This window comes from Dermochelys coriacea, chromosome 1 (genome assembly GCF_009764565.3).
Source record: "Dermochelys coriacea isolate rDerCor1 chromosome 1, rDerCor1.pri.v4, whole genome shotgun sequence".
Lineage (NCBI taxonomy): Eukaryota > Metazoa > Chordata > Testudines > Dermochelyidae > Dermochelys > Dermochelys coriacea.
Window position 1 is genome coordinate 169,050,724 of NC_050068.2, and position 27,945 is coordinate 169,078,668.

The 27,945-nt window shown below is 41.8% G+C and overlaps 1 protein-coding gene across 5 annotated transcripts in view; it reads left to right on the top strand.

Moving 5' to 3' along the window:
- Positions 1-27,945, top strand: part of LOC119850223 (amyloid beta precursor protein) — a 296,641-nt gene that overhangs the window by 98,658 nt on the left and 170,038 nt on the right. For all 5 annotated transcript variants that reach the window (XM_038388150.2, XM_038388151.2, XM_038388153.2 and 2 more), the window contains exon 3: positions 23,921-24,050. In XM_038388150.2, the coding sequence (XP_038244078.1) occupies positions 23,921-24,050 (130 nt within the window). The remainder of the gene's footprint in view (positions 1-23,920; positions 24,051-27,945) is intronic.

A 27,945-nucleotide genomic window follows, 5' to 3' on the forward strand; every position in this document is an offset into this window, starting at 1 on the left:
GTCCAGCACCCTGTCCTGCTGCATGAAGTGTCAGGGAGCTGCAGCCCCTCGCTCCTGCCCCAGTGGCTGGAAGCTGTGGAGGTCTGCCCAGTGGCCGGGATCTGGGGAGGGGGAATCCTCCCCCCCCCCCGCCCCACTGCTGCAGAGGCAGCTGTGAGGGGGTTATTCCCTCTGCCACCAGCGGAGGTGGCTGTGGAGCTGGAGGGTACTCTTCCCTGGCTGCCTGAGAGGGCTAGGGAGCTGCAGGGTGGGGGAGAGGGGGCAACTGGGAGCTGTGGGGGTCCCCCACTGCCGCAGCAGCTGGGCTGCTGCGGGGCCCCAATGCCACGGAGGAATCCAGAAGGAATCCATGAAGGAAGGAATCCATGACCTCCGTGACATACTCATACCCTTTCCTATGATACCAAAGGAAACCCCTACTTGCTGCTGAAAAGAGAGTTAATTTACTAGCTTTGAGAGAATTAAATATGCTGTTTTTAAATTGTAGTTTAAAATGTTCATCCATCTCATTGCTTTAGTATTTCATCATGTTTCTGTGATACACAGGATCAATGCAGCAGTTCAGTCAATGCCTGTGCAAGCAGGCTAAAGGGTTCTAAGGATTTGCCAGGAAAGAAGAAGAGTACGAACTCTGTTGCTTTTATCCCTACCTGATTATCAGTGTGGATCTCTTGATGGGTCTAAGCATTTATTGAAACAGAACCTTGCCTGCAAGGTTTGGAATATGTTTCTGTTGAAGAAGTTGCTGCATCTATGTACAGAGGAAGAGAAGAGCTGCTGAATTTGAACAAACATATTGAGTGTAGGCAGGTTTACAGGAGGTGATGCATATAGTCATGTTTAGAATGCAGTCTTGGCACAAGAGAAGTTGAGCGTCAGCTGTAATTGCACTGCATAGATGCAGAGGCCTGGTGTCTGCATGTCTCTTAAGAGGTAAACCAAATTTGACGTGAGGGAGCTGACATTTTGTTTTGTTTTCTTATTGGTAATTTTTTGGTATGTTTAGGTTGCTACCTTCAGCGTCTTGTTCTTTTAGTGCCAGATCTCCTCTGCTCTGACAATGAATAGCGGAGAATATAGCCAAGTATTTGGTTTGGAAACTGTTTCTGAACTTGCTCTGGTGCCTATGTTATCCATGTTCCCCATCACCTTCCCTGTCCAACTGGGATATATTTTGCAGAGAACACACAAAGAATGACACATAACATTGGGATTCTGCTGTCACATAGACATTTTTACATGGGTTGTTTCTATTTTTGGGGAGGATGTGGAGGGTAGCTAATGAAGTGTAGGGCTAACATGGAGTTACAATGGTGCTGTAGAGAAGAGGGGGATTAAGGAGGAACTGATTGTTGAAATAAGCAAAGGGGGGATTTTCTATTTGACTTTGAAATGGAGAATGTTGCCTGTTTTTTGACTCCTCTCACAAGGTGGTGGTATTCTGCAGAGTTGGTGTCAATACCTACTTCCTTACCAGTTGATTGGATTAATCTCTTGTTGAATCTGGCCAATCGCTTGTTGAATCTTTTCACTGACACTGCAGAATTGTGGGATTTAGGGACTACACAGTGTGAGCTTTAGCAGCATGAGTAGAAAGGTGAGGGACAGCATTGTGTGATATCAATTAGTGCTGTTATTGCTTGGAAAGCAGTTGGTATTAACCAACAGATGTTTCTGGGTTTATTTTTCTCTTACTGTTTGGAAAGAAGTTGGTATTACACAAACAGATGTTTCTAGGTTCATTTTTGGTGGGAGTGGTTAAACTGTTTTTTGTTCAGATAGGAGGAGGATGAGGCAAATCATCTCTTCATATGCAGGTCAGTCCTAGCCTGCTGTCTTTTCAGGGACCAATAGAAAATGACATTGAAGAACTGAATTTTGAGGATAATAGGGATGGCTAATCGGGTGTAGGGAATATAACTGCATAATCAGTAAATATCTCTACTAACTTTGCTTTCACCTTCATTTGCTTCTGCACATGGGGGGGTGTGTTTGGGGGGGGGAAGAGAGAGAGAGAGAGAGAGAGGTTTGAGGAAAAGGGTGTTGCCTTTGGATAGGTATAATATAGAACAGTTGAACTGGAATAGATTTGACAGAAAATCAAATGCTGTAATGTTGACTCATGTAGAAGTGTAGTGAACTGGGAAAGTGAGACCTCTCGCTCCATTTGCCTGACATGCACTTCATAGGAGAGTGGAAGCAGTATCTTTTATGGAACCCTTGCAAAAATAATCACGCCCCCCCCAACACACAAAATTGGATACTTTTGCAAAAACATAAAACCATAGTGTTAGCTGTTCTGAGCTGAGAACAATCCCTTTTCACTCTCCATTGAGAAGAATGAAATACCCATTCATATTTTTTACCGCAGACAGGTGAACACAAAAGAGCAGCATGCACCCTATATATCTCTTTGGTGAGGGGTAAAAGGCTACAGAGGGTATGTTTGGTGGTTTTGCTTCTTTCATTTCCTATCTGTCTCTTATGCAGATACTCCTTTTGTAAGACACTGAAAATGCTCTTCAGAGATTTTTAGGGCTAGAAGAGACCATTATGATCATCACGTTCTGTATAATATAGGCTCCTTTAAGCATCACTTTGTGCATTCTGTTTTACTGAACACTTTTTAAAAAACATGTATAGCCTCTGTTCTTTTTCTGTTTACAAATTTAGTCCTGAGAGACTTCCAGATGTCCACCTGCCCAGTATCCACGTTTTCTTTAGGCTAGGCAAGACATCCCTATGATCCTAAAAGAGGTGATGTGCTACTGTTTTTCTCTGCCTTCCCCCAGATGATGATTAATGCTATTGGATTATTTGTGTTAAGGTAGAACTCTAGAGCCCTGATAAAGATCAGAGTCCCAATGCAACAAGTGTACCAAACAACAGGAGAGTTGAAGGGAGGGAGAATGAGGGAAATGGTAGTAAGTTGGTTACACAGATGAATAGTATGCCCAAATTAAAGTCTCTGAATCATGTGAACGTGTGGTTCCCTCCCACCCTCCATTTATAGATAGTGTCCACTTTCTGCAGCTGTCATTTGACCTAGCTGTGAGTAGGGGGCCAATTTCATGTAGGCATCATGGCATTTAGACATTAAGAACACATACTTCATGAGTCTGAACTGAGGCTTAAATCTTGCTGCAGGGATGTAAAATTCTTACCCCTCAAGACTCTCTAGAAATATGTGAAAAGGAGCTGTAAAAGAGGGCAATATTGGTTGACATATTTTGATCTCCCGACACCACCCAATGGCTTGAATTCACATACAATTGACCATGTTGCAAGTGTCTTGGCACTTCTTAGCCTGTTTTTAGTGTTTAGCTCAGGTTTGGCTGGGCCAGTGCAATCTGTGGTTAGGACCAGATGCCACAAGCATTGCAGGTGTGCTAGTTCCTCTGGGGCATCTATCTCCATCCTTCAATGCCCAAGAGTCCCTGCTCCCAGCAACAGTGGTGCTTTAAGAATCCCAGAATGGTGATGTGTGTGGGAACATCAAAACAGCTGTTAGAAGCTGTTTCTGCTGGGTAGCCACGCTAAACTATTTCAGAGAAAAGGGATGCAATATCCCTACAAAGGTTTCCTCGGTGTTACTGTATTTCAAAGGTCTAGCTACTCTGTCTGGAAGGAAAATGACTTATTTTTCCTTTTCACCTTGTTGAGTCATCAGCTCTGCCTTCTGGCAACCTTGATAAAAGAATTTTTTGAACTCTTAAAATCTGGTTGAAGGAACAAAAACTTCCTATCAACTTCTAATGTGGCATAGGGGAAACCTGTGATTGAAGATATTTTCCATTTTCAGAACATAGTTATAATCTTTTTCAGAAATCCTCACTCTAAATCTTCAAGAACACTATTTTCCATAATCAATTATACAACAGCCACTTTCCTGAAGATTGAATGTACGGATTCCTTTGAAATGTGCTCCTAAAATGTTGTCTGCCAGATATTTCATTTAGATGATCAAAAGACTTTCCTGACTCTGTTTGAAGCTTGAGGATATATTTTTACCTATTGTATGTATGTCCATTAAAGTTTCCACAGCTCTTTTAAAATCAGTTCTTCTAAGACTTCAGCGAATATTTTGTGGGAATTAATGCAACCGTGGCATTTCAATAAATGGCATATTAAAAAGTATGAAACAGTTAAGCTGAAAAATTTTTTTTTATTTATCCACAGAGAACAAAGATTTCAAATGTGGCTACCTTGCCACAAAATTTGGTGGTCTCAGTTTTGGGGCCATGGCTTCTTTTGTCAAACAAATTAAAATTTCGTTGCTTGATGTGATTTCCTCTGCATTCTCCTTGTTCTGTCTTGGACTGTTGTGCCAAGGCTTTCCAGGCTTATGCTTTTTTCAGTGCGTCTGTCCTTCACTTGGTTTTGTGTGTTTGGTTTTGTCCTTGTTGTAATGTAAATAAAGATGCCACTGCCGCCACCAGCACCTGGAGGACAACAACCTGGGGACTGAGTCAGATCTGAGACATCAAGATACTAGGAAAAAATCTCTTCTCAGATTTGAGATGTGATTGATCATACAAAATAACACCAGTCCTGGACTAGTGCTACCTCCTGCTGTTGATGAGTATGTGTTGTGACTGTCCACTTTTTGTTCCTCTACAGACTGTCTGCTTTTGTTCTCTCCGTCTGTAGAGAATAGAGAATTTTTATAATTTTGTAATACAGTTGATTTTAGCAAACCCAAACAGAATCAGATCCCCCATTTTGCCAGGCCCTGCCCTGAATAATTTGATATAATTTAAAACCAGACCTAGCAAGTGGGATGCAGCAGACTTTTGGAAGAAACATGGGAGGATGGATGAGGGGAAGCAGTAAGAAGAACATACAGTTACTCATGACTGTCATTCAGAGTTGGGTAGACCCAATCTCTCGCTTTGCTGCTCAGCATAGACTTCTGATTAGAGCACAACAGACAGCCCATTCAAATTGAGATGGGAAATACATAGGGTTTTTCCCCTCAAGTATTTCAGCCTAAATTGAGAGTTGATTAGGTGTGTTCATTTAGTGTGTTCATTTTGTGTATTCATTTTAAACAGCTCAAGTTTGCCTATTGCCAAATGTTCAAGCCAAATGGTGTAGGTGCAGGCTAGTTTCATCTAGTCTGGTACCTCCATGAAATGCCTGTCTTCTGTAGTCCAAGGTAAAGGTTATCCAGGCATTATAGCAGCACCATGACTATATCTTTATTCTTCTAGCTATGAGCTTTAGTCCCATTTAACTATCTGTATTTTTCATCAGCAAAATAGCTCTTAATTATTCCATCATGGTAAAACACCTTTTAAATTTATTTTTAAGTATCAGGGTCTTCATTCTGGATGTACAGAAAAACCTACTTCAGTTCTTCAAACTGAGAGAGATAAAAATGATTAGACATAAAGTATTTTTATTCAAAGTACAAATATGCTTACAGTGCATATTATCTATCTCAGGTGAACTAAACTGTATACATTAGGGCTGTACATTAATTACATCAAGCAATTAAAAAAATTAATCACAATTAATTTCACTGTTAATAATGGAATGCCATTTATTTAAATATTTTGGATGTTTTCTACATTTTCAAATATATTGATCAATTATTATTATTATTGTAATTGATCAATTACAGCACAGAATACAAAGTGTACAGTGCTCACTTTCTGTTTATTTTTGAATACAAATATTTACACTAAAAAAACAAAAGAAATTGTATATTTCAATTCACCTAATACATGTACTGTAGTGTAATCTCTTTATCATGAAAGTTGAACTTACAAATGTGGAATTAGGTACAAAAAATAACTACATTCAAAAATAAAACAATATAAAACTTTAGAGCCTACAAGTCCACTCAGTCCTACTTCAGCCAGTTGCTCAGACAAACAAGTTTGGTTATATTTGCAGGAGGTAGTAATGCCCGCTTCTTGTTTACAATGTCACCTGAAAATGAGAACAGGCATTCACCTACCACTATTGTAACCGGCGTCACAAGATATTTGCTTGCCAGATGTGCTAAAAATTCATATGTCCCTTCATGCTTCAATCACCATTCCAGAGGATATGCATCCATGCTGATGACAGGTTCGCTCGATAATGATCCAAAGGAGAATGGACTGATGCATGTTCATTTTCATCATCTGAGTCAGATGCCACCAGCAGAAAGTTGTTTGTTGGTTTGTTTTGTTTTTTGTGGTTCAGGTGCTGTAGTTTCTGCATTGGAAAGTTGCTCTTTTAAGACTTCCGAAAGCATACTCCACACCTCATCTCTCTCAGATTTTGGACGGCACTTCAGATTCTTAAACCTTGGCTCGAGTGCTGTAGCTATTTTTAGAAATCTCACATTGGTACCTTTGCATTTTGTAACATCTGCTGTGACAGTGTTGTAAATCAAACAACGTGCTGGGTCATCATGTGAGACTGCTAAAACATGAAATATATGGCAGAATGTGGGTAAAACAGAGCAGGGTATATACAGTTCTCCCCCAAAGAATTCATTCACAAATTGAATTATCGCACTTTTTTTTTTTTAACGATCATCATCAGCATGGAAGCATGTCTTCCGAAATGGTGGCTGAAGCATGAAGCGGCATATGAATATTTAGCATATCAGGCACTTAAATACCTTGCAATGCCGGCTACAAGTGTGCCATGCGAATGCCTGTTTTCACTATCAGGTGACATTTTAAATAAGAAGCAGGCAGCAGTATCTCCTGTAAACCTAAACAAACATGTTTGTCTTAGCAATTGGCTGCACAAGAAATAGGACTGAGTGGACTTGTAGGCTCTGAAGTTTTACATTGTTTTGTTTTTGAGTACAGTTATGTAACAAAAAAAACTACATTTGTAAGTTTACACTTTCACAGTAGAGATGGCACTACAGTACTTGTATGAGGTGAATTAAAAAATACTGTTTTGTTTATAATTTTTACAGTGCAAATATTTGTAATAAAAATAATATAAAGTGAGCACTGTACACTTTGTATTCTATGTTGGAATAGAAATCAATACAATTGAAAATGTAGAAAAACATCCAAAATATTTAATAAGTTGCAATTGGTAGTCTGTTTAACAGTGCAGTTAATCACGATTATTTTTTTCAATCACAGTTAATTTTTTTGAGTTAATCACGAGTTAACTGTGATTACTCGACAGCCCTAATATTAATATATAGTTTGATTCACTAGTACAGAATAGTTTTTGTTTAAATGTTTACAGACAAATACCAGTCAACTCAAAAATTTTCATGGAATAGTTGAGTTGAACATATAAATATTATAAACCTCTTGGGGAAACAACAAACATCGTGATGCAAGAAATGATATAATGAACAAGCAGAGGCTGCTGTATTAAAAACATACAGGGCTGGGCTATTTGATGAAGGAAATACAGTGCTTTATTTTGGAATTCACAGAAGATATCAGAAACAACTACTTGTCTAAAATAATATTTTACAGTCTTTTGCTTGAACCTTATACAGAGCACAATGAATTATGTCAGTACATGTGATTAGTAGTGAAGAATCCTTCTAGCAATCTCTAATAGATTTTAGTGTGATTGTAATTAGGACATGTCATCTTTGTAGATGTAGTTCTGTTAGGTTCACAGATTTTAAGGCCATCAGGTACCATTGTGATCATTTAATCTGACCTCTTGTACCACACAGGCCATGGGAATTCCCTGAATTAATTCGTGCTTGAGGTCCAATAGCTGTAGTTGAACTACAGCATATCTCTTAGAAAAACATCCAATCTTGATTTAAAAATTTCCACTGTTGGAGTATCCACCACAATCCTTGTTAAGTTTTTCCAGTGGTTAATTACTCTCACTGTCAAAAATTTGCACCTGAGAGTAGCACCTCAGAGTTACGAACACCTCAGGAATGGAGGTTGTTCGCAACTCTGAACAAAACGTTATGATGGTTCTTTCAAAAGTTTACAACTGAAGATTGAGTTAATACTGCTTTGAAACTTTACTATGCAGAAGAATAATGCTGCTTTCCCTTTATTATTTTTTTTAAAGTTTACGTTTAACACAGTACTGTACTGTATTTGTATTTATATATTTATTTTTGGCGCTGCTGCTGCCTGATTGTGTACTTCCAGTTCCAAATGAGGTGTGTAGTTAACTAGTCAGTTCATAACTCTGGTGTTCATAACTCTGAGGTTTACTGTATTTCCAATCTGAATTTGCTTGGGTTTGTCTTCACTATGGGCTAAATCACTGCTGCTATGATCGGTGCAGCAGGCATAGATTTAGCTGGTCTAATGAAGATGCAGTAAGTCGATGGGAGAATTCGCAATGAGAGGCGGAAGCTATGTTGAGGGAGAGTGTCTCCTGTTGACATAGCGCAGTGTAGACACTGCTGTAAGTCAATGTAAGTTACATCAACTGAAGTTACCTAACTTAACTAGCATAACTGAAATCGACTTATAGGGTTAGTGTCGACAAGGCCTTAGTTTCGACTTTGAACCACTAGATCTTGGTACACTTTTTTCTCTGGTAGATTGAAGAGTCTATCAAATTTCCGTTCCCCATCTAGGTACTAACAGACTGCAATCATGCCTTAATCTTCTCTTTGCTAAGCTAAATAGATTGAGCTCCTGGAGGCATAGTTTATCATTCTCATAGCTTTTTTCTGAACCCTCTCCAAGTCATCAATATCTTTCTTGAATTGTGGATATTAGAACTGAACTCAGTATTCCAGCAGTAGTATTTCCAATGCCAAATATAGAGATAATATAACCTCTCTACTCCTGCTCAATATGTCCATATTTATACATCCAAGGATTGCATTAGCCCTTTTGAACCAAAGCATTGCCTTGGGTGCGTTCATGTTCAGCTACTTATCCACTATGACCTTTCCAGTCTCTTTCAGAGTCACTGCTTCCCAGAGTAGAGTCCTCCATCCTGTAAGTGTGGCCTGATTTTTTGTTCCTAGATGTAGAACTTTATATTAGGCTGTATTGAAATGCATATTGTTTGCTTGCCTCCAGTTTACCAAGTGATCCAGATAGTTCTGTATCCATGACCCATCCTTTTCATTATTTAGCCACCTTGTGTCATCGGCAAACTTTCGGTGATGATTTTGTTTTCTTCCACATTGATTAAAAAAAATGAATACATACTATGCTATGAAGTGCCACAAATTTGATTAGGGTAATGTAGCACAAATAGGTGAACAAGAGATAGGGGAGAAATCATGCTTACAATAGTCCTGTAAGTAATACAGATTTTTGGTTTAAAAAAAAAATTTTGGTTTTCAGGAAAAAAAAAAATTTTGCAAATCAAATATTTTTATCAAAAACAGTTCACAAAAAAACAAAAATTTTCCAGTTTCAGTATTTTGTTAAAAAAACTGGAAGTTTTTATAGGGAAATTTAGGAGAAAAATCCTTTTAAATGTGTTTTCTTATAAACTTCCCCCTGAATAGTTCTGCTGAAACCACTGAGAATTACTTGTGTGGCATGTGCAGGATTTGTTCCTGTGTACAAAACAGGCATGCATTTATTTGTTTTATGCTGGCCCCAATTGTTTGAAATCTATGCAATTATTCTCAGCAATAACGTTAAACACAAGCATAAGTTTTTGCCGGATTGGGGCCTATATGATCAAATGTCACCAGGGCTTATATTATTTACAGCTAAATTTAACTGGATACAAATTGCATTAAATAGAATGAAATTTTTAAAATAAACATACGTTTCCTGGCAGATTTCGTTAGCCTCAGAGGCTCACTGTGACCCTCCACAAAACCCTTCTTTCTCTAGAGACAAGGGTCACAGTCTACTGAGCCATTTTCATCAGAAGCCAGCGAGGGAGGTGAGGAGAAGTTACCCTTCCTTGCACAATCTCTATTGTCTCCCAATCTCGGTGATTAATCAGGGGGCAAAGGTGGCCGGGGGGAGCCCGGGCCCACCCTCTATTCTGGGCTCCAGCCCAGGGACCCTAATAGTATCAGCTATGGTAGCTGACCTTTTAGAAATATGACATGTACAATTCCCTGGGCTACTTACCGCGCCGCAGCCCTCATTTCCTCAAGCTCCACTTCACCCTTGCCTCAGGGCCTCCTTCCTTGTGCCTGATATGGTGTGTACTACTCAGCCTCTCCAACAGCGCAACTTCCTCACACAGCTCCTGACATGCACACCCACCTGACTGACTGGGAGGCTTTTAACTAGTTTCAGCCAGCCCCTGATTGGCTTCAGGTGTCCCAATCAACCTAGCCTTCTCCCTGCCTTCTGGAAAGTTCTTATTTGGCCCCAGGTGTCTTAATTGACCTGGAGCAGTTTCCATTTCCCTTAACCTGGTACCAGGGATTTGTTTCGCCTGGAGCTAATATATCTATCTCCCACTACTTTTCTATAGCCATCTGGCCTTACCCCGTCACAATATATAAAGATTAAAAAAACCTTATACATGGACTGTTTAGAGTTCGTCACCTTTTGATTGCCTAAATGTCTTTTTTATATTTTTGCTTAACTTTTATTCTTAGTGTATTTAAATATTGTTTTGCTGTACAGTAATTCAGAGAATTGAGAGTATTTATGCAGAAGAGAGAGCTCTAATTTTCTAAAAAGTTAATAATTTTGACCATCTAGAAGTAACTGGCTCCTCAGGGATACCACAAATAAACATGAATATGATTTTCCTCTGGCCCTGAGTAGATCCCACTTCAATTCAGATCAAATATCTCATGTAAGTCAAGTTATGGGAGCTGTTGCTTCAGTAAGTTCGTGTTACCAGTATTTGATTAATTAGTGAAATCAAAGTCTAATTTTGGTTGTGCAAGTAGGCAAGGCTTCGTTTATGTGAGCTGTCAAAAGAAATTAGGAATCTAGTAACTAATGTAAAATACAACAGAAGACTTTTTTGTATTGGTGCTTTTATGTGGCTAAATAGTATGTGTCAAAAGCAGACTAGTCCATGGTATTTGGTTCAGTAAAAAGTATGTTGCCAACAACTTAAACATGCCATATCCGTGCTGAAACTAGTTCAAATGTTTTTCCTCTTATTCATGAGGTCCATGGATCCATGACTCTGGGTACTCTGCTCTATGCAGCCTTGGAGGCAGATCCTACTGTCAGTCAGAGACAGGGGAGGGGAGGCTCCAGTTCTAAGAAACTGTCAGCTTTCATCTGCCTCTCCAGCTGCAGGCAGACAACAGCTCCTCTCTGCTGCAGAGCAAATTTGAAGAAGGCTTAAAATCTCCAGGCTGTCAGGGTCTGCCTTTATTGGCAGAGAGGATTCCCTTTCTCCTTAGCCTCCGGGACTGTCTGTACCCTGCTCATCAGAGCGCTGTGTGGCAGAGCCAGCTAAGGCTACATCTGCACTGTGAGCTAGGGGTGTGATTCCCAGCTCATATATACATACTCATGCTAGCTCTCATGTGAGCTGCGGTAGCATGGGTAGCAGTGGCACATGCTAATGGCCCAGAGTACATACCCACGAGGTTTGGGTGGGTTTGTACTCAGTGTGGCTAGCGCAGTGCTGCTGCTGCCTATGCTACTGCAGCTACTACTATTTTTAATGTGCTAGCTCAGATGAGAGCTAGCACGAGTGTGTTTACACAAGCTGGGAATCACACCCCTAGCTTATAGTGTCAGTGTAGCCTAAGAGAGGGAAAGCCAGTGCTCAGGCATGGACAGGGTTTCCAGCAGCCTGCCTCCCCAAGCAGGAGAGCTTCCAGGGAGCATTGGCAGTACCTTAGCAGCAAAATTCCCTAGGCCTGGTACATGCTATGGCAGCAGCTCCAGGAGTAGCAAGTGATGGCTCCCTACTCACACCTAACTCCCTCATACATACGGGGTAAGTGTAGGTTGAAGCACAATATCAAAGGGTCAGGGAAACTTCCCACCTTGCCAATGGAGCCTTGGCTCACAATCACGACTGTTGGCTGTGAAGCATCTGCCCAGCCCCTCTCCTGTATTTCTTCAGTGTCAGGGAGCCAGTGACAGGGATCCAGAGATGGAACAAGGAGGGAAGCCTGGTAAGGGGCCATTGGGCCCATCCCCTCCCTCCACTGTACAGCCAGCCCCCTTTCGGCCCTGCAATGATCCAGTGCTACATCCTACCAGTAATGTCAGCCCAGCACTGTTTCTCAGTGCAGCAAACAGGCCAAGGACTCGCCTTTGAATGTCCATATTTGGAGCCTTGTTCCCCTGGGGTGGAGGTGACTATCTCCAGGCAAGGTCCAGGGATTTCCCTTAAAGCAAGGGATGCAGGGGAGCCCCCTTCTGGAGCCATTCCAGCAGAAATCTCCAGTCTGAACCTCCTCTTTTTCAGGGCCAGAAACCTGATCAAAAGAATAACCAACCACATGGTTCTCTCCCCCAGCCCTCCTGCACTGCCATTCTGAAATTCCTCTCTCCTGAGCAGGAAGATCCAAGGGAGGCATAAGAAAAGAAGTCCCAACATAACAAAAAAATAAAAGCTCTCAGCTCCCTTCATTTTCTGAAGAGTCTGATTCAAGGGATTCCCCTTGGAGGTGCTCAAAAAGGCACAGAGTGAAATCTGTTTCCCTCAAGCTGCATAAAACTGCAGAGTACAGCAGGGCAGATATCCACAGCACCCAGTTCCCCTGCTCATCTTCGTGGAGTGCAGCATGGGGGATAATCCATCAGCACCTATGTCCTGTGGTTACCTTCATGGAGTGCAGCATGTGAAATCAATGCTGGAAAGACCAGGCCACAGACAAGTGTTGTTTCCTCTCGACATGCATACACAATCTCACAAAAGAAATTCTCTGTGCTTAGAGGAGGAAACAGACAGTCCAAATCATAGCTAAAGACTCACATAATAACATATTTTTAAAAAGAGAGAAAACCCAAAAAATAGATTTTAAGGCAAAAGAGTACTAAGCATTCTGCAGATGCCTTAGACAACTTGTAGCTATACTCCTCATAAATCCTGTGAGTGTGTAATAGCATGATAAGGATTTTTCTGCCACACCTAAAAGACTCTGAAAGTATTGGGACTGTCCTCAGCTGCCACTGTGGGTCGCCATACAATAACTATTGAGCTGTCATTCCCAATTCTCCTAATCCCCCACCCCGGTTACTTTCAGATGCAATGCTAGCATGGATGAACAGTATTGTGAGAATGGTCTCTTTCAGCCTGTAAATAAATAAATTTTTGTGTGGCCTAAGGAATTCTGCCTAAGGAAGAGTTAGGGTATGCAGACTACCCATCTCATCCTAGATCTATGAATTAGAACAACTGAACCTGTCTCACCCCTTCAGACAAAACAAGGCCACAGAGCAGCTCTTGACATTATCTCAACAGATCCATGAAGAAATCAGAATTCAAGATGGAGATCTTGTAATTCACACTAGCTGCCATGAACAAAGGGACTGCAGGACATCAGTAGATTTGAAGGACACCTATCTTCATATTCTAATTTGACAGTCTCATAGTTGTGTCTTAAGCTGTGCTTTGAGAGCCCAATGTTACCCATACAAGGCCTTTCCCTTTATCAACAGCACTGCAAGAGTTTATGGAAATGCTGGCAGTGTTAGTAGCAACTCAGGAAGGAGTCTGTGTCTACTGTATTTTGGTGACTTCCGTATCCAAGCCTCATCCACAGTCAGTCGTAGATTGTTCCACCAAAGCAGTAACTATGCTGCGGAGCCACAGTTTTGTGAAAGAGTTGTTTAAAAGTCTCAATGTATTCCCAGTGTCATGTTCTCTACCCAGCATCTTATTGCAAGAAAGTCAGGAGAAGCTAAGAAGTCTTATCAAAACAGTCAACCTGTTCGTGCACTTCTTTCTTCTGGTTTCAGTGGTCTCCCATGTGGATAGTCTTATGCCTTGACAGTTTTGTCAGCACAAGACAAGAACTCAGGGCAGTCCAATATGATCTCAAGGCTTTGCTTCTGTATTTGCCTCATACTGATCATGACTGACAACACTTCAGCCATGTCATACATGAGAAGAAAAAGGGGACCATGGTTTACAGTTTTTTCAAAGAGAAGCTGACCTCCTGATGACTTGGGCAAAGGAGACACTGCAGACAAGTCGCTCCCTTCACATCAAAGGGAAAATTGAATGTTGCGGCTAACTAGTTCAGCAGGCAAAAGTTAGATCATCCAGAATGGGAACTACACCCAGTGGTGTTTCATTCCTGATAAAAGATGGATCTGTTTGCCTCCCACCTGAATTACAAAGTGTCAGTCTCCTCCTCTTGCTGGTGGAATCACAAAGCCAAGGCGACCAAGCCTGATGCAAAGATGGACAGAAAGGACTTTTCTATGCCTCCCTTCCCTTCCCTTTACACATGAGGATGCTACGAAAGATCAGAGGAGAAGCAGCACTGGTAGTTCTGGAAGCCCTGTTCTAGTCAGGAGTCCTTGGTTCTCTGAGCTCCTTGACATTGTACAAAGACCTCCCATCAACTGTCTGTCCAGAAGGAGTATGATGATACAAGGGCCAATTATGCATCAGAAACCAGACAATATGAGCCTAGCTGCCTGGTTCTTGACTAGAGCCTCTTAAGCCAAGTTTATTCAGAGAGGTAATATCCGCAATTTTAGTTACCAGAAATAAATCTACTCGCTCAGTGTATTCAGGGGCCTGGTTGAATTTTAACAAGGGTCTCAACCCCCACATGTGTTTCAGTACCACAGAGTCTCAAATTTCTTTAAGGTAGACTCAGGCTATGCCTGACATCTTTTTTTAAGGAGAGCAGCATCTCTTCTATATCCTCCTTTAAAGCATCAAGTTCTTTTATGTGATCTTACCTAGTTCTAATTGCCATTACAGGTCCTTCATTTGAACTAGTCATGAAGGTGCCTCATTACTTCCTAATAATTAAAGTGGTGTTTTTGATAGTAATCTTGTCTGTTCTCAGGATGTCTGAGTTGTGAGCTCTTTTCCTGGAACTGCATTATTGCATGTTTCGTAAAGCCAAAGTGGTAGTCAGAACTGATCATACTAAAAGATTAACTGCAGACTCCATAAAGCACAGGAGATTGTTCTTCCATCCTCCTGTCCAGTTCCATTGTGCTGCAAAGAGAAATTGTGGCATACTTTGGATGTCTGCAGAGCTCTCCAAGTATATATTTACCACACAGCTCAGGTCAGAAAGACGCATGCTTTGTGCTTTATTATGCAGTGTCAAAGGGAAAGAAGGCTTCAAAATCCGCCGCTTCCAGGTGTCCAAGTTATTTTATCTCAGAAGCACACAAATTAAAAACTAACTCAATCTTCCGGAATCGAAGCTCACTCCGTTTGAACTGTGGCAACTTCATGGGCAGAAAGATCATATGCCTCACACAAGAAAATCACACAAGAAGCTCTACGATATAACCGCATTTGCTCCAACCCCTCAGACAGAGACAAGATCTCTATCATGCATTCCTACAACTACAATACCCACCTGCTGAAGTGAAGAAACAGATTGACAGAGCCAGAAGCGTACCCAGAAGTCACCTACTACAGGACAGGCCCAACAAAGAAAATAACAGAACGCCACTAGCCATCACCTTCAGCCCTCAACTAAAACCTCTCCAACGCATCATCAAGGATCTACAACCTATCCTGAAGGACGACCCATCACTCTCACAGATCTTGGGAGACAGGCCAGTCCTTGCTTACAGACAGCCCCCCAATCTGAAGCAAATACTCACCAGCAACCACACACCACACAACAGAACCACTAACCCAGGAACCTATCCTTGCAACAAAGCCTGTTGCCAACTCTGTCCACATATCTATTCAGGGGATACCATCATAGGGCCTAATCACATCAGCCACACTATCAGAGGCTCGTTCACCTGCGCATCTACCAATGTGATATATGCCATCATGTGCCAGCAATGCCCCTCTGCCATGTACATTGGTGAAACTGGACAGTCTCTACGTAAAAGAATGAATGGACACAAATCAGACCTCAAGAATTATAACATTCAAAAACCAGTTGGAGAACACTTCAATCTCTCTGGTCACTCGATTACAGACCTAAGAGTGGCTATCCTTCAACAAAAAAGCTTCAAAAACAGACTCAATGAGAGACTGCTGAATTGGAATTAATTTGCAAACTGGATACAATTAATTTAGGCTTGAATAGAGACTGGGAATGGATGAGTCATTACACAAAGTAAAACTATTTCCCCATGGTATTTCTCCCCCCCACCCCACCCCCCACTGTTCCTCTGATATTCTTGTTAACTGCTGGAATTAGCCTACCTTGCTTGTCACAATGAAAGGTTTTCCTCCTTTCCCCCCCTGCTGCTGGTGATGGCTTATCTTAAGTGATCACTCTCCTTACAGTGTGTATGATAAACCCATTGTTTCATGTTCTCTGTGTGTGTGTATATAAATCTCTCCTCTGTTTTTTCCACCAAATGCATCTGATGAAGTGAGCTGTAGCTCACGAAAGCTTATGCTCTAATAAATTTGTTAGTCTCTAAGGTGCCACAAGTACTCCTTTTCTTTTTACAAGAAAATCTGTAAAGCAGCTACCTGATTATCTGTTCGTACCACCTTCAAATTCTACAAGCTGGACATCAAGCATCTGGCGCTGCCTTTAGTAGGTGGGTGCTCCTTGGTATAGTATCCCAGTAACTCTTAATAAAGGGTTATCCTCTTTTGCATCTGTAAATAACTCTAAATAGTTTTTGCCTCGAGTGGATGCTGGTATAAAAATCCTGATGTCCTGGATCTGTGGACCTCATTATGAATAAGAATAGGAAAATTTATCGAGGGCTCACCTGGAAATTTCCTTTCTTGGAGTAATGCGGTCCACAGATCTAACCCACCTGAATGGGCTGTCAGTTGGGAAAAGATATTGAATTCTTAATTAGCACTTAAAGTTTTTTGTTAGATGAATACCTTGCTCTGCAGGAAGATTATTCTATTTAATCTTACTAAAGTTTCAGGTTTCAGAGTAGCAGCTGTGTTAGTCTGTATTCGCAAAAAGAAAAGAAAAACCACCCAGTTTAGATACTTCCTAGGAAAAACTAAGCACTCTATCAATAAGGAAACTTAAGTAAAAAGAAAAAGAGTACTTGTGGCACCTTAGAGACTAACAAATTTATTTGAGCATAAGCTTTCGTGAGCTACAGCTCACTTCATCGGATGCATTTGGTGGAAAAAACAGAGGGGAGATTGATATATACACACACAGAGAACATGAAACAATGGGTTTATCATACACACTGTAAGGAGAGTGATCACTTAAGATAAGCCATCACCAGCAGCGGGGGGGGGGGGGGAAAGGAGGAAAACCTTTCATGGTGACAAGCAAGGTAGGCTATTTCCAGCAGTTAACAAGAATATCTGAGGAACAGTGTTCAAGGATAGGTTCCTGGGTTGGTGGTTCTGTTGTGTGGTGTGTGGTTGCTGGTGAGTATTTGCTTCAGATTGGGGGGCTGTCTGTAAGCAAGGACTGGCCTGTCTCCCAAGATCTGTGAGAGTGATGGGTCGTCCTTCAGGATAGGTTGAAAAAACTCGTACAGATACAGACAGACATCATCTTCCTCTCCAAATGCAAACAGATGGACATCATACCAAAAGGACTGAAGGTAAAAAATCCATCACAATCTACATACCACCCAGACTATGCTGACAGCTTGTGCCGCACACTCTCAAAGAAACTGCGGAACCACATGATCAACATCCTCTACAGCAAACAGGGAAAGATTAAGAATGAGCTCTCAAAACTGGATACTCTCATAAAGAAGAAAAGGAGTACTTGTGGCACCTTAGAGACTAAAAAATTTATTAGAGCATAAGCTTTCGTGAGCTACAGCTCACTTCATCGGATGCATCCGATGAAGTGAGCTGTAGCTCACGAAAGCTTATGCTCTAATAAATTTGTTAGTCTCTAAGGTGCCACAAGTACTCCTTTTCTTTTTGCGAATACAGACTAACACGGCTGCTACTCTGAAACCTGTCTCATAAAGAACCAACCTTCCACACAAACTTCCTCGTGACTGGACTTTACAAAAACTAGACAAACCATTTACAACACACACTTTGCTTCTCTACAAAAGAAAAAGGACACTAAGCTATCTGAACTACTACATGCCACAAGGGGCCACAACAGTGGTTCCCGTAACCCACCCAGCAATATTGTTAATCTATCCAACTATACTCTTAGCCCAGCAGAAGAATCTGTCCTATCTCAGGGCCTCTCCTTTTGCCCCTCCACCCCCACGAATATGATACAGTTCTGTGGTTACCTAGAATCCTATTTTCGATGTCTCCGACTCAAGGAATATTTCCAATACGCCTCTGACCAACATATTAACCCACAGAGACCTTCCTACCAACACTACAAAAAGGAGGATTCCTCCTGAAGGTCGAAACAGCAGCCTGGACTTCTACATAGAGTGCTTCCGCCGACGTGCACGAGCTGAAATTGTGGAAAAGCAGCATCGCTTGCCCCATAACCTCAGCCATGCAGAACACAATGCCATCCACAGCCTCAGAAATAACTCTGACATCATAATCAAAAAGGCTGACAAAGGAGGTGCTGTCGTCATCATGAATAGGTCGGAGTATGAACAAGAGGCTACTAGGCAGCTCTCCAACACCACTTTCTACAAGCCATTACCCTCTGATCCCACTGAGAGTTACCAAAAGAAACTACAGCATTTGCTCAGGAAACTCCCTGAAAAAGCACAAGAACAAATCCGCACAGACACACCCCTAGAACCCCAACCTGGGGTATTCTATCTGCTACCCAAGATCCATAAAGGTGGAAATCCTGGATGCCCCATCATCTCAGGCATTGGCACCCTGACAGCAGGATTGTCTGGCTATGTAGACTCCCTCCTCAGGTCCTACGTTACCAGCACTCCCAGCTATCTTCGAGACACCACTGACTTCCTGAGGAAACTACAGTCCATTGGTGATCTTCCTAAAAACACCATCCTAGCCACTATGGATGTAGAAGCGCTCTACACCAACATTCCACACAAAGATGGGCTACAAGCCGTCAGGAACAGTATCCCCGATTAATGTCACGGCTAACCTGGTGGCTGAACTTTGTGACTTTGTCCTCACCCATAACTATTTCACATTTGGGGACAATGTATACCTTCAAATCAGCGGCACTGCGATGGGTGCCCGCATGGCCCCACAGTATGCCAACATTTTTATGGCTGACTTAGAACAACGCTTCCTCAGCTCTCGTCTCCTAATGCCCCTACTCTACTTGCGCTACATTGATGACATCTTCATCATCTGGACCCATGGAAAAGAAGCCCTTGAGGAATTCCACCATGATTTCAACAATTTCCATCCCACCATCAACCTCTGCCTGGACCAGTCCACACAAGAGATCCACTTCCTGGACACTACGGTACTAATAAGCGATGGTCACATAAACACCACCCTATATCGGAAAGCTACTGACCGCTATTCCTACCTACATGCCAGTAGCTTTCATCCAGATCATACCACACGATCCATTGTCTACAGCCAAGCTCTACGATATAACCGCATTTGCTCCAACCCCTCAGACAGAGACAAACACCTACAAGATCTCGATCATGCATTCCTACAACTACAATACCCACCTGGTGAAGTGAAGAAACAGATTGACAGAGCCAGAAGAGTACCCAGAAGTCACCTACTACAGGACAGGCCCAACAAAGAAAATAACAGAACGCCACTAGCCATCACCTTCAGCCCCCACCTAAAACCTCTCCAACGCATCATCAAGGATCTACAACCTATCCTGAAGGACGACCCATCACTCTCACAGATCTTGGGAGACAGGCCAGTCCTTGCTTACAGACAGCCCCCCAATCTGAAGCAAATACTCACCAGCAACCGCACACCACACAACAGAACCACCAACCCAGGAACCTATCCTTGCAACAAAGCCCGTTGCCAACTGTGTCCACATATCTATTCAGGGGACACCATCATAGGGCCTAATCGCATCAGCCACACTATCAGAGGCTCGTTCACCTGCGCATTTACCAATGTTATATATGCCATCATGTGCCAGCAATGCCCCTCTGCCATGTACATTGGTGAAACTGGACAGTCTCTACTTAAAGGAATGAATGGACACAAATCAGATGTCAAGAATTATAACATTCAAAAACCAGTTGGAGAACACTTCAATCTCTCTGGTCACTCGATTACAGACCTAAGAGTGGCTATCTTCAACAAAAAAGCTTCAAAAACAGACTCCAACGAGAGACTGCTGAATTGGAATTAATTTGCAAACTGGATACAATTAACTTAGGCTTGAATAGAGACTGGGAATGGATGAGTCATTACACAAAGTAAAACTATTTCCCCATGGTATTTCTCCTCCCCCCCCCCACCGTTCCTCAGATATTCTTGTTAACTGCTGGAAATAGCCTACCTTGCTTGTCACCATGAAAGGTTTTCCTGCTTTCCCCCCCCCTGCTGCTGGTGATGGCTTATCTTAAGTGATCACTCTCCTTACAGTGTGTATGATAAACCCATTGTTTCATGTTCTTTGTGTGTGTATATCAATCTCCCCTCTGTTTTTTCCACCAAATGCATCTGATGAAGTGAGCTGTAGCTCACGAAAGCTTATGCTCGAATAAATTTGTTAGTCTCTAAGGTGCCACAAGTACTCCTTTTCTTTTTACTTAAGTTTCCTTATTGATAGAGTGCTTAGTTTTTCCTAGGAAGTATCTGAACTGGGTGGTTGGCGCCGCACCTTGCCTGCTTCTGATTGACTGACAGGTTTGGTTTGCCTCCAAGGCTTGCATAGAGTAGAATACCCAGTGTCATGGGTCTGTGGACCTCCATTTATTTCACTGAAGGAAATTTTCAGGTAAAACATGGATAAATTATCCTATTTTGCCTTAATCTTTGTCTTGCTACTACTGTTTTAACAAGACCTAAGATCAATAGTTAATTTTAATCATCAGGAAGGCACCTTAGCATGTGATTAACTTTAACCAGGTGCTTAAGTGTTGTCCTGAATAGGAAAGATTTTCTGAATTGGAGTCCTGAAGTCTGCATATACTTTTCAGGATCTTTCTTTCTTTCTCTTCCAACAAAAACACTTTAAAACTTGATATTTTGTACAGGTTAGATTTTTTTTTAAATGTACTTACGTACAGTAATTGTATTTCCATTATGGGTTTGACGTATTCAGTGAACTATGTCAGAAAAATTCTGCAGTGAGAACATTTCAGTGACATTGCATCATATCTCAGTTTTATGACCCAAGGTATTGTTAATGACGGCATCTGAAATTCAGTTTAAGGTGTCTATATTTGGAGTGGTAAACTTTTTGTCCTCTCAAATATTGCCTGTAGTCTACACAGCGAACCAAATCCTTCTGTTCCTCTCCCATGGCTCCCGAAACAGCCTGTGTGCTTTTGGGTAGTGGTGTTTACACAGCAGTGGCAGCTTGAAACTTAACAGCTTCATGGAATCCTAATTAATTCATTTTGGTACTGCTGTGACAGAGAACAGGAACATAAGCATGATTGCATACTTACCTGTCAGGAAAGGGAATGAGGAGCATTTAAAGGGAAGAGACACCAGGTTTCAGGGGGTGAAAAGTTTTTATTTCGTTCATAATATTGTCAACTTGATTAAAATTCAGTAGTTGCACACTTAAGGAGAATAGAGCAGAAGATTCTGTTGGATTCACTTTATGCAGATGTTTAATGACTGAATATGGAAATTTGGGGCATTTACAATGTAAATAGTGAATACTTAAATATATCTGCTACAGAACAGACACAAATAAGTGGAACAGAGCAAGTCCATGGTCTCACAAATACAGAAATATTGGTAGTAAACTCCACAGCAACCTTATCCGTATAGACTCATATTCTTTGGATTTCTTGCTTTGCCTCAAATAATGGTCCTAGAAGCTAGAGTCAAAAATCCCAAATTCTGTCGCTTTTACTATTCAGAGAAATATATCTGATCCAATGTAAAAGAGAAACTGTTCCATATAACATTGGAAGTACAGTAGTTTAGTCATGGAGATAATACGATATCATGGATTTTTTTCTCTTCCCTTTCTGTAGTAGTAATTAATGCAATGCCATGTGATATATCAGATGGTATTCACCCTGTCAGTTATGAACATTCAGCATAACCTGCTAATCTTTCAGCCTTGAATAACTCTCTCCTTCCATAATTGATCATTTTCCATAGCAAGAGAACATAATTGTCCTGAGCTTACATGTAACAAATTATTTAAATGTAATTTATAATGTGTTTTAAACATACAGTCCAAGGTGTGGCTGTACGGTATTTCAATTACAATCGCCTTCAATTGACCATTAGGAGAGAACTGCCCATTCCCATAATCGTATGTTTGATGTTTATACTGCATCCTACCCCTCCCCTCCATTATACATGTACTACCCCTATGCTGCCTGAATTCAAGTAGTGTTAATCTCAGAGCAGCATAAAAGAGCACAAAAATGTATTGCTACTTATCATTGCCATTTAAATGTTATGCTTTTAAATTTCAACTTTAATTAAAGATACAGTCCTGACTTTGCTGCACCCACTTGTTTCATTTTATCTTAATTAGATTGTAAACTCTTTGGAAGGGATCATCTTTTACTCTGTTTGTACAGTACTGACCAGGATGGGGCCTTTCTCTTGATCGGGTCTCTGCGTGCTACCAGAATGCAAGTTAATAAAAATGATAATTTAACTTAATTATAATCAAGTGTCTTTAAAACTCCACCTGTTATGCAAAGGGTTTCCTACTCCGCAAGGTATATTCCATTCAACAACACTGAGTTCCCAACTACAGAAAAAAACAAACAAAAACCTCCCTTTATGGAAGGCAGAATTCTAAGGCTCCAGAACTGTATGCTCTTTCAAGTATCTTAATGCACAGCAGTTACAATGAGTTGAGGATAGCTTGGAATAGTTGATGAGATGAGAAATAAAGGCAAGTTAGTACCACAGTAAGTTCCATGTGAGGACCTGGTTGACGGATTACTGATTGTAGGCAGCATTAGAGATGAGTTCTCACTTTCTTTCAAAAGAAGGGATGAAGAAACTAGATTATTGGGAGGTGAGAAGACTGTTCCATATAGCTGGTTAGCAGCAAAGAATTGACCCCTGACAAGGGAGAGCAGACAGGGCCAGAAATGAGAGAGGAAGAGTGTATGTAGGATTGAGGGAGAAATGAGATCGCAGATGGGGATGGATTGGGATCATGGCAATGATTGTAACTGAGTAGTTCCTTTCAGGGCTGGAACGACATGACTGTCAGCGCATGTGTGGGTGCAGTAGTATACTGCAGTGTTTGGAACAGACTGGATTTTGAGATGAGCAATTTAGGAGAGTCAGAAAGAAGGGAACAGCAATAATCTAAGCATGCAAATGAATAGCTGATTCAGCAAACTGTCAGTGTGGAGGCAGATGAGGGCTGTATTGGGAAAGTGATAGCTGACATTCAGAAATAGACTTTCTGAATGCAACAATGTTAGGGGAAAGGCGGGCTCTGAGTTTAGGATGAGTCCATGGTTTGACTTGGGAAAAGAGGGGAAGTTCAGTCTTGAGAGGAGATCGATGGACTGGTCATGCAGTAGGGGATACTGTAGCTAAATAAAAAGATGTCCCTTTTGATGACACTCAGCTGAGGAAAATTAAGACGAACAGGGAATATGTTCAGTTCAGATGGACATGAAGTTGAGGGGGAGGAGAGGAGAGTCATGTAAGGTTTTAAAAGAGACAGTTGGGTGTCACCACATTCACAATCATAGTTGATAATTACTGGTTATTGTTTTCTTAAATGAATATAGTTTCTACTTGGGTGAATCATATAACAATATAAATTCATTGTATGAAATGGAACTGATGAATGATAGTTACATAATATACAACAGATAGGGGAAGGCGTGATATTGAACATCACTCTGATGTCGGTGTCAACACTATTTAATAACGCAGTAAATATGCCTTTGATTGATTACATTTGTTCTCTTTGTATTTTAAACATTAGGTTTATCCTGAATTGCAAATTACCAACGTTGTGGAAGCCAACCAGCCTGTGACAATCCAAAACTGGTGCAAGAGGGGACGGAAGCAGTGCAAGAGTCACCCTCACATTGTGGTTCCCTACAGGTGCTTGGGTGAGTTGTGTAGATTTTTAAATCTGCAGTTCTGTTTTCTCTCCATTTATCTATTCATTTAAAACTCTCTCCTCATTGGGAAATGGGGACGACTATGTAATATTTTCACATCTTCATATTTCTCCTGGCAAATATTGTCCATTTCAACAGTCCTTTAGACCAGGGGTTCTCACCCTTTTTCTTACTGAGGCCTCCTTCAACATGCTAAAAAACTCCAGGGCCCAGTGGGACTTGGGGCTCTGTGCCTGGGGGTGGGGGAGAAGGGGAGAAGCCTTAGGCATAGGCATAGTTTGACTTCTGTTCCTGCATGGCTCCCTGTTTCAGCGGGGGGGCTCCCCACTCCAGCCCTGGGCAGCTCCCGGCTTTGGGGGGTGTCCAGCTTCAGCCCCCCGCTGCTTCCAGCTTCGGGGGGGGAGGTGCCAGCTTCAGCCTCGCGGGGGGCACCAGGGCTCTTGGCTTTAACTTCATAGGGGGCACTGAGGCATCGGGTTGAAGCCGCGGGGCCCTGTTAACCCCCTGAAAGGGCTTGGCGTCCGTGGACCCCCAGTTGAGAACCACTGCTTAGACAATTGGGATATATGGGGCTATATATAGATAGATACATACTTACTTGGAGATACGGTTCTTTCCTTACAAATGTATCCATCTTCTGATTTGATGTACTTGTATGATTTTTCCTGTATATCTATACAGGTTATAGCTTTATTTCTTTAGTGCTAGATTTTGAACCACTGACGCTGATAATGTTTTATCATGGGGAGCAAGAGAAAGGTCATACATGCTTAGACTTTAAGATTCTAGAGTCCTGTGTTCCTTTACCCACCAGTAAATCAGAGCTCCAACATTTCCACAAGATTCTTTTTCCTTTCTGTGACCTTCCTGCATTGAAACAGCATATTGGCTGGAAGTGATGCTGAGATAAGTGATCACTATGAATAAGTTTTTTTTACAAAAGAGGGATAGGGAGAAACAAATCCATGCTGATTTTTGGGGCATCCGGTTCTAATTTTTCAGAAATTCCTCACATTTCCTGCTGTAAAATAAAAAGGGTTTGAAATAATATCAGGTTAACTATCATGTTAAGGACTATGGTAATTTGGGTTGAGTTTCTTCTAAGCTACATACAACTTCCAGTTGAAGTTTGCCTTTGTATAAAGACAGTGCAGCTAAAAACTAGTGTATGAACCTTAATCTCCTCAAAAGCAACTATGAGCAACTGAAGTTTGACCAATTGTTCAATGAAGGGAATGATGGCAGAAGGACTGTAGTCCTGCAATCCTTTGTTTTTTGTGTCAGGAGGTGGAAGAGGAACTGTAGGTGGAACTTCACTATTTCTTCCTGATGTCCAGGTAGTGACCCTACTGATCAATGTCAAAATAAGGATTTTGGCATCATAGTATGTAACTGTTCACTCATTCCTTGTCTGGAAACCTACTCTTCCTATGTGGTGCCGATTTGGGGGAGGGCAAGGGCGAGTTTTGTTCTGGTTGACCAGGGTTTAGCTGAAGATATTTTTACACTTTAAACTGCAGTCGTGCTTTTCAGACCAAAGGAGTATAGAGTAATTTTAACTATAGCCCCTACCACAAATAACACTGGCTCTGATTAAGGAGTATGGAGCTGGGAGCCAGAAAAATTTGTGAAACAATAGTTAGGAGCCATGCAAAATGATGGGATCTAAATTAGCTGGTGCCGCTCAAGAAAGAGATCTTGGAGTTATCATGGATACTTTATTGAAAACATTTGCTTAATGTGCAGCAGCAGTCCAAAACGCTAACAATGTTAGGAACCATTAGGAAAAAAGAGAGATAATGAGACAGAAAATATCATAATGCCACTACTTAAATCCATGATACCCCCACACCTTGAATACAGCATATCGTTCTGGTCTTCCAATCTCAAAAAAGAAAGAAAGAAAGATATATTAGAATTGGAAAAGGTACAGAGAAGGGCAATAAAAATGATTAGGGGTATGGAACAGTTTTCATAGGAGGAAAGATTTAAAAGACTGGGACTGTTCAGCTTAGAAAAGAGAAACTAAGAATGTGAGAGAGAGGTCTATAAAATCAAGAATGGTGTGGAAAAAGCAAATAAGGAAGTGTTTATTTAACACAGTCAACCTGTGGAACTAGTTGCCAGAGGATGTTGTGAAGGCCAAAAGTATAACTGGGTTCAAAAAAGAATTAGATAAGTTCCTGGAGGATAGGTCCATCAATGGCCATTATCCAAGATGGTCAGGGATCCAGCCCCATGCTCGGGGTGTCCCTAAACTTCTGATTGCGAGAAGCTGGGACTGGACGACGGGGTGCATCACTCAATAATTCCCCTGTTCTGTTCATTCCCTCTGAAGCATCTGGCCCCAGCCACTGTCGGAAGACAGGATCCTGCGCTGGATGGACCATTGGTCCTATGCAATATGGCCACCCTTATGTTTTGATATTTTTCTATGTGTTTGAACAGTGCCTTCCATTGTTACAATAAATAAATTTTGGGTGGTAAAGGAAACATCTTGGCTTTAGTCCCAGCTTTTGGATCCTGTTTTTTTTCCTCTGCGGTTTCCGTTTTTCAGAGATGAAACATGTAAATTAAGAGAATAGGCTGTTTAATTCTAATTAAGAATATGTTCAGTTCTTCTTTGAGTCCTTGTTCATGTCCATTCCATTGTACGTGTGTGTGTGCTCGCCACATGCACCGGTGCTGGAAGTTTTTCCTTCAGTGGTATCCATAGGGGACTGGTTCTGGTGCCCTCTGGAGTGGCATGAGTATACGCCAATATAAGGGGTTGCTGCCTGGTCCCCCCTCCCTCAGTTCCTTCTTACTGCCAATGATTGTGCTGGAACATCTCCTTGCCTCGGCAAGCTTTCCTTCTCAACTGTGCCTAGTTGAGAATTCTCTTGTGTATAGTTCTTAGAAAGTTTGTGTAGTGTATTAGTTCCCTTAGTGTATAAGTTAGAAATAGTTAACCCCCTGCGGGACTTAGTCTAAGGATGGGCTTTAAGCCTTGTGACCCCTGGGCTTTAAGCCTTGTGATCTCTGCAGAAAACATATGCCAGTCAGTAATCCCCATCAAAGCTGTCTAAAGTGTTTGGGGAAGATCTACCTGAGCGAAAAGTGTCACATTTGTAAGATTTCAGAGTAGCAGCCATGTTAGTCTGTATTCGCAAAAAGAAAAGGAGTACTTGTGGCACCTTAGAGACTAACAAATTTATTAGAGCATAAGCTTTCGTGAGCTACAGCTCACTTCATCGGATGCATTTGGTGGAAAAAAACTTTTTTTTTTTCTCATGAAAAGCTTATGCTCTAATAAATTTGTTAGTCTCTAAGGTGCCACAAGTACATTTGTAAGAGTTTCAAGCCGCGAACCGAAAAGGAGCGGGACATTTGGCTAAGACTGCTCCTTATGTTGTCGGCCCTTGCACCACAGCTTTGATGCGGATCACACGGCCAACACCGGTCAGAGGCTAAAAAGCAGAGCAAGGCCGGGAGAGGGTGTTCTCCTACGTCCCATAAAGGGAAAAATTTAACCTGATGAAGAAAAACGAGGGGGAACTAAGACCCATGCAAGGCCACTCTTCCCCTCTAGACAGTGGCCAGGCTTCAGCACCTGTTGAGCTGTCGAGCTCCCTTTGTGACCTGCCTGCCACCTCGGGAAGTGGCAGAGGCATTCGGAAATGGCAGTGCCATCCACGCCAAAGGCCTTTCAGGCCACTAAGGACATATGGTCTCTTCCGGTGCCGCCCAAGCCAGCCAATGACATGCCCCGTTCAGGCAGTGAACCCGCTTTTGGACCTTTCCAGCAGTCCCCATCGGTGCGGCACCTTTCCCCGACACAGGGGGTGCCCCACCAGCGCTCCCCAGAGCAGTGCCACCGGCTTACCTGTCAGAGTTCCTAGCG